General features: G+C 43.6%; 1 protein-coding gene across 2 annotated transcripts in view; it reads right to left on the bottom strand.

Moving 5' to 3' along the window:
• Positions 1-837: 837 nt before the first annotated feature.
• The window catches only part of lhfpl4 (LHFPL tetraspan subfamily member 4), a 215355-nt gene continuing 208163 nt past the window's right edge, over positions 838-8029 (bottom strand). For both annotated transcript variants that reach the window (XM_033037114.1, XM_033037113.1), the window contains one exon: positions 838-3867. Coding sequence is in view for 1 of the 2 variants with exons in the window: in XM_033037113.1 (XP_032893004.1) it covers positions 3820-3867 (48 nt within the window). In the remaining variant the exon portion in view is untranslated. The remainder of the gene's footprint in view (positions 3868-8029) is intronic.

The raw sequence follows: 8029 nt of genomic DNA, 5'->3' as shown, positions 1-8029 counted from the left end.
AGTCTCACTGCTGGTTAAATATCCCTGTTTTGCTATAGTGAGTTACACTGTGTAGGTGTGCTGGGGTCACAAGTTAATGGGAGAAAAAGCCCACAGTCATCACTGTGCTGACCTTACGTAACTTTAAAAAATACTGTATAATTACCAAATACAAGTTCTTTCTGAACAAGGGTAATAGTTAAAAAAAGTCCTTCACACATGTGAAGATATCACTCATCTCTAACAAGGCAATATGAAGTTTGGCCAGTGTCTGTAAATTAACAGTTTAGAAAGATAAACTGAAGCGTTTGTGATCCATCATTCTATTTAAAACCGTTATACTAACTTGTCATGCATCTTCAGATCCTTGTTTTAATACAGGCAGGCAAAGTGAAAGGAAAATGCTTGGAGGTGTACATCTTGCTGTTATGAAAATATAATTTGTTTCCACTGGCATTTTCCACCATTGTATAAGGATCGTATAAAATAGGGTTGCTTGCTGAATTTTGTTAATAAGTGCATGGATATTATTCTGAGGGGCTATAACACACACTGATTCTATAAGTGAATAGGTGCATGGGTTTGAAATTATGTGTGCTTTCCCTGCACCATTGTACACACTCAAAGATGTGAGCATCGCACAGTGTTAAGACCTAGTAGCTGGCATCTCTTTCATCTGTAAACAAGTGTCATCACAGGGGGCAAAGATACCAAATTTAGAGTTTAGAGATAGCATGGAAACAGACCCTTCAGCCCACTGAGTCCACACCGACCATCAGCAACCCATTCTCACTAGTTCTAGGTTATCCCACTTACGCATCCACTCCCTACACACTCGAGGCAATTTTACACAGGTCAATTAACCTACAATCCCGTATGTTTTGGGATGTGTGAGGAATCCAGAGGAAAACCAACGCGAGCACATGCAAACTCCACACAGATAGCACCCGAGGTCGGGATCGAACCTGAGTCTGTGGCGCTGGGAGGCAGTGCCTCCTTGCCGCTCCTGTGGACTTGTCCCACTCCTCATATCTAGGTAGTCTTGACGTATATACACAGAAACCGTTGTAAAGATATCCTCACTCCCTCAGTTAATAGTCCGCTCTTATACGATCAACATATGAATATTTTGGTAAAATACCAGCTGACACAGTCGCAAACTCACTTCAGGGTTGGAGTGCGATAATCAGCAAAGTTGAAGCCCATTTAGTCGTCATCATTTCTAGGGCAGTTCTGAGAAAGCTGTTTAAAGTAGGGCATGGATTAATTAAAGTTTGCCTTGCCACCTTACTCCCTTTTATGATTTATAGTTAATCACAAGCTACTTTGTGCCAAATATCTTCCTCGCTATGGATGCAAGTGCAGGTGGCAATTATCCAGAATGGCATTGAGACTTCCTGTTGAAGTACAGAAATATCTCTTCTTAATTTGTGATACAATCTGTCAAAAAGACGTCTTAAAATAAATGAATGCTCAATTTCTGGCGATAGGTTTACAGGGAATGATGAAGTTGCACTAGTTGATTGGGCCTGCCCAGCTTGGCGTAGCCTATCTGCATCGCCACTTGGGTTAGAGGACGTCTATAAATGAAGTAAACTGGAGTTACGAGTAAAATAATAGTTATTTCTACAGTTTAGTATTCACCATTTTCACTGTTTACAGAAACACTGGGAGTGTGGGACAGAGTGTCATCTTCAGTTGCTATCATTAAATACAAGAGAGTGGTGAATTACATCTATGGTCACTTCTATGCATTTTCTTCATTGATGACTGAGTTCCACCCTTGGCAGATATACTGTGCCAGCGACTTAATACAAATTTCCTTCCAATCACTTTTGTACTCACTAAATGTAAAACATGATTAATATGTGAAGCCTCCGATTCTTAAATGTTCCAAACTACATTTCAAATACCTGTTCATTTTTTACCTCATCTACTAACGTTATTTACTATTATATCAGAACTGGAACTCAATCAGTTACAATTTTCACTGCGATCACCCTGGTTCAGAAGTTCCTTCTTAACTGGGTGAACAAGATCACTCATGTGCGCTCCACAATGAACTTTCCATGTCTGCCACTGGATGGGCGAGCCATTAGCATCAACAAACGTAAGTAGAAGCTACGAAGCATACATTATTGTTAGTTGTCTTCTCCTTGTTTAAGCAGCAGCCAAAGTATTGTTTCATGCTCATTGCCGGGCACCTCGACAATCTGCTGCAAGGCAAGGTATTTGGCGTGGAAATGGTGGCCATCCGCAAGCTCTGGCCAGGCCCACCTATATTCTCTGCTCAACTGGAACCCTCGAAAGGCATCTCCACGGTACTCAACTCAAGTTTCCTCTCTGCTCACTTTGCTTCCGAGTCTGTGGAATTCACGGGACTCTGACGGCCCACAGATCTGGTTCATGGTGGGCTTGGAGTCAGTTCTTGTAACCTGAAGATATTAAATGAATTCAAGTTCATTTGCCTCCGGCTTGTTATTCAGCGTGAGGAGAACGAAAGGGAGATATAGTCCAGGTCAAATAGGAAGGGTGAGTGAAGAGGGAGCCGCAACGTGCCATCCGACTCTGCACAGTGGATTATTTTTGCCTAAATAAAATCTTTTTTTTTAAACAAAGCAATTACAAACACATTTTAAATCATCGAATGCCAACCCAGTCCCACCACTCTCACATGGCCTGGATCCAAGGACACATTTGACCTTCAGAATCAACCCCCCTCCTTCTGATTGCCAATACTGTGGCACCAAACGCCAGGGCCCAAGTGTGGGCCATTTACCTTTTCACCATCACAGCAGGTGAGCTGACCCATGGTTGTGGGGAACGATGCATCCTCGGTATCAGTACAGAGGGGTCAGCACCAGCGGTTGGCCTTAGGGTCAAAGGCCATGAACTCAGGGTCTCAGTCAGTAATTAAATTTCAGACTTACTAAAATTCATTTTTGGATTTTCAAAATTTGGACCTGGGTCTTAATAGGATGGAGATGGGCATTGCCTGGCAGTACATTCTAATGGAGGAGGGCCTTCAGATGAAGTGGAGGATGGAAAGCTCTCTCTCCTGTTATTCACATGCACACATCTTAGTGACCAGTGTTCCCGGCACAAGGTGCAAATTGAAGCAATTGCACTGGAGAGCAAACACCAAGGATCCCAACCCAGACCAAATCAGCTCTTTTGAGCGCTAGGCCAAACTGGACTAACCTTGCTATGAACAGCAATTTGGACCAGGAGCTGAGGGAGGTTAATAAAGCAGCATATTTTTTTAAACTGAAGAGTTTGCATAATATACCCTCTGTCACCCCCAGTATAACAAATGATCGATGGGAAAGCCTGCCGGCACGTAGCAACATCTTGTGAAAATTCTTTATACATGTGCCACTATATCCTATCTTACCCTGTATTTAGTAGAATTTACACTATATAGTTCATCATTTTTGTTTGTACAGAAAAATATCAAATCAACTTTACAGTCTTGTCGTGAAAGTACAGAACGAAGTACAGAATCAAATACCAACGCTGCTGTACACAAAGGTTGTGTGCACCTGATGTCTGCAAAGTCAATCCTGTTTGGTGAATACATACTGTTTGATCCAGACTCCTTGCAGTGAAGTACTGTGCCTAACTTGTCGTTCTGCAGAGAATACTGCTGGAAGTATATCTCTGGAGCAGCAATTTCCTATAACCTGTGGAGCAGAGGACATGGCAGCCTTTGCAGATGTATTATTATTCTTTTTGTGGTTGCTTTTCCCTTGTGACATTCTTTATTTTTTCCCATTTTTTTCTTCAGTTAAAAAGGTCAGTATCGTTGTGTTGGTGGAGTGATTAAAGGCGTTTTTAATCTCAGTGATGTTGGCAAGTTATGAGGTGGCTGCAGCATTGGACTTCGATCTGCAGGTGGGAGAGAAAAAAAAAGATTTGTTATGAGATTTCATAAACATCCCCACTAACCATCTCTCCAAATTCAATCATTTCATGCCAATGCCTCGTCACATTGCCAGTATTACCAGAGCTTAAATCAAAAGCCGACTCAGTCATGCAAACCTCCTATTGTCGGTGCCAAAGGAAAGCAGGATCTCATGCCTAAGCGACTACTGTCCAGTGGCCTAGACATCCACTACCATGACATGATTTGAGAGGCTACTTATGGAACGCATTTTATCCAGTCTGCCAAGCAGATTTGACCCACTGCAGTTTGCCCACTGCCACAACAGCTCTACGGATGATGCCATCTCCCTGGCCCGATACTCACCCCTGGAATATCTGGATAAGAGAGACACCTATGTTCAGCATGTCCCCAACAACCCTCGTCAACATCTATAGATGCGCTGGAGAAAGCATTTTATCAGGATTCATCACAGCATGTTTTGGGAACAGCTTCATCCAAGACTGCACAAAATGGATAGTATTATGGACACAGCCCAGACCATCACACAAACAAACCTCCCTTCCATTGACTCCATTTACACCTCATGCAGCCTCGGCCAAGCCACCAGCATAATCAAGGATGAGTCTCACCCTGGCCACTCTGTCTTCTCCTCTCTCCCATCGGGCAAAAGGTACAGAAGTGTGAAAACGCACACCTCCAGATTTAGGGACAGTTTCTTCCAAGCTGTTATTAGACAACTGAATCATCTTACTAACAACTAGAGAGCAGTCCTTAACTACCTCATTGGAGACCCTTGGACTCTCTTTCATCAGACGTTACTGGCTTTATCTTGGATTAAACGTTATTCACATTATTCCCTTTATCATGTATCTGTACACTGTGGATGCCTCGATTGTAATCATGTATTGTTTTTCCGATGACTGGTTAGCATGCAACAAAAGCTTTTGGCTGTACCTCGGTACATGTGACAATAAACTAAATTAATTTCCCAATTGCTAAGATTCCTGGAACTCATTTGGTGTTGAGAAGCTATCCAGTTCCTTCTTGAATCTGACAGGAATGTATTCTCCCATTTATGCAGATATTAAGTTTCCGAGCACCATTTAAAATTTGAAACAGTTTCTCCTTCTTCTCTTATTTTATTTAGTTGTCCTTAACTTGGGGTAGGCAAGTCTTTGTTCACTGGCACTGTGGAACACTATAATATAAAAAGACACAAAGTGCTGGAGTAACTCAGCGTGTTCAGGCAGCATCTCTTGAGGCCCAGGACAGAAAGGTCGGATTCGGAATGGGAGTGGGGAGTTGAAGTGCTGAGCCAAAAATCTGCAGCCCCCTTTTGCTCTGGTATTTTATTTAATTCACATGTTTAATCAATAACGTTTTATTATTCATGTTTAATGTTCTATGTGCCATTCCTAACTGTCACTGTATGTCGTTGTCACTTGCGGGCGGAGCACCAAGGCAAATTCCGTGTATGTGAATACTTGGCCAATAAACTTATTCTTATTCTATTTCCTGCGGTTGCAAGGGAAAGTATCAGGGGAGGGGGTGGTTTAGGTGGGAAGGGACCAATTGACCAGGGAGTTACGGTGGGAGCGGTCTCTGCGGAAAGCCGAAAGGGGAGTAGATGGGAAGATGTGGACAGTGGTGGGATCCCGTTGGAGGTGGTGAAAATGTCGAAGGATTGTCTGGTGTTTGTGACGGCTGGTGGGGTGGAAGGTGTGGACAAGGGTGACTCTGTCCTTGTTACGAGTGGGGGGGGGGGGGGTGGTGAGTGAGAGTGGAGCTACGGGATATAGAGGAGACCCTGGTGAGAGCCTCATCTATAGTCGAAGAGGGGAACTCCTATTCCCTAAAGAATGAGGACATTGATGCCCTGGCTTGGAACATCTCATCCTTGGTGCAGATGCAGCGTAGATGGAGGAATTGGGAGTAGGGGATAGAGTTCTTACAGGAAGCAGGGTGGGAAGAAGTGTAGTTCAGATAGCAATGGGAGTCAGTGGGTTTGTAGTAGATGTCGGTCAGTAGTCAGTTACCTGCGATGGAGATAGTGAGGTCTAGAAACATAGGGAGATGTCAGAAATGGTCCAAGTGAATTTGAGTGCCGGATGGAAGTTAGTGGTGAAATGGATGGTCAGTGAGTTCTGCATGGGTAGCACCAATGCAGTCGTCAATGTAGCGGAGGTAGAGTTCGGGGATAGGGCCACGGTACGCCTTGAACAAGGATTGTTTGACGTACCCTACAAAGAGGCAGGTTTAGCTGAGGCCCATGTGCGTGCCCATAGCTACACCTTGGATTTGGAGGAAATGGGAGGAGTCAAAGGAAAAGTTGTTGATGTAAGAACCAGCTCTGTAAGGCAGAGGAGAGTATTTGTAGACAGGGATTGGTTGGTTCTGCGGTCGAGGAAGAAACGGAGGGCTTTAAGACCCTCCTGGTGGAGGATGGAGATGTAGAGTGACTGGAATCATGGTGAAGATGAGGGAGTGGGGGGCTGGAAAACGGAAGTCATGTAGGAGGTGAAGAGCATGTGAGGTGTCTTGGACATAGGTTGGGGTGGGGAGCTGGGGCGGGACAAAGTCTGGCAAGTAAAAGGTGGATGCAGGTGGGGACAATGGTTTGATTATCAGTTGGTTAGACAGAGGCCAGAGTTGAAAAATAAAAAACATGAGATAAGGAGATAAGAAGAAAAGAGGCCAAAATGTGAAGACAGAGGAAGGAATGTAAGTGGAAGGGGATCTGTTTTCCCATCATTCCTTCTCCTCATCATGAAGGCTCACAGATATTTAGTTTTGTTTAAGTCAACGGAGTCAATGAGGTGGCACAGTGGTGCAGCGGTAGAGTTGCTGCCTTACGATGCCAGTGACCCGGGTTTGGTCCTGACAATGGGTGCTGTCTGTACAGAGTTTGTATGTTCTCCCTTTCAACACGTGGGTTTTCTCAAGAGTGTTATGGTTTCCTCCCACACTCCAAAGATGTGCCGGTTTGTAGGTTAATTGGCTTCTGTAAATTGCCCCTAGTGTGTAGGATCTGAGAGGGGGATAACTTAAAACTAGTGTGTGGGTGATCATTGGTCCACATGGACTCGATGGGCCAAAGGGCCCATTTGCACACTGTGTCTCTAAACTAAATATTGAGGGGACAGTAAAATAAATGCTCGATCATTAAGACTGACCAAAGACATACATCTACCCCAATGTGTTTTAATCCTGAAACTGGCAGAAAAGCATGAATTCAATTTTTTTCATTCTCATCATCATCTTTAATAAATAACTTGTCAGGTTTCATTCCTGAATGCAGGAGAGACCTGCGGCATCTAATCTTTTCCTACATGTTATTTCCTCGTGTCTTGGGTTTAACAATGTTGCCCTTCGTTCTCTCTAATAATCTTTTATGAGATGTCTTTTCAACCATTTTCCTTTCCTTCTTTAGGCAAGTTATTCCAAGACTTTATCTCGCAATGCCTCATTGTTACACTTAAAAACTAAGAACAATTTATATTTATACAGGGCCATTGATGTAGAAGGCTTCTTAACATGATATAAATGGAAAACATATCTATCTATTATATTAAAACTCTCATCTTGTTTGTTTCTATGCGTCAAATTACGCCAAAACGGTACAGGATAGCGCTTCAATTTTTGGACTATCTTACTCACAATTGTCATGTGGTGGTTTGTATCAAGTTTCGTTCAGGTTGATGTTATATTTCACAAGTTATTCACGTATTTAAATTTACAAAACCCCAATTTGATAAAAATGTTCTTCCCTCTGCACTGGCACTTACAATTATGATGTCACAATGGAATTGTAGCCCTGCTCGCTACAATGTTGCTATCCCAGGACACTGAGTGCTGCCAGCCCTAGCAAGTGCAATTGCAAGCTACAATGTTGCAGTCCATTTTTTAAAATATTCCTGGCGGCAAGGATTTTTTAAAAGTTTAATGAGGGAGGGTGAATATGGGCAAATGAGCCACCCCTGTGCAGTTGGGGGCTATGGGTGAGTGCTGGAATATTATGTTGGGAACATGGCTTGCGTTGGGGGTACGGGTGGAATATTGGGTTGGGGAACAGGCTGCGTTGGGGGACCTGGCCTCCCGTGGGGGCTTTGGGGCTATGGTTGAGTGGTGGAATATTGCGTCGGGAGACCAGGCCTCCCGTGTGAC

Source organism: Amblyraja radiata, chromosome 18, assembly GCF_010909765.2.
Source record: "Amblyraja radiata isolate CabotCenter1 chromosome 18, sAmbRad1.1.pri, whole genome shotgun sequence".
Classification (NCBI taxonomy): domain Eukaryota; kingdom Metazoa; phylum Chordata; class Chondrichthyes; order Rajiformes; family Rajidae; genus Amblyraja; species Amblyraja radiata.
The sequence above is the reverse complement of the archived record's forward strand: the minus strand, read 5'-3'. Positions and strand labels throughout refer to the sequence as shown.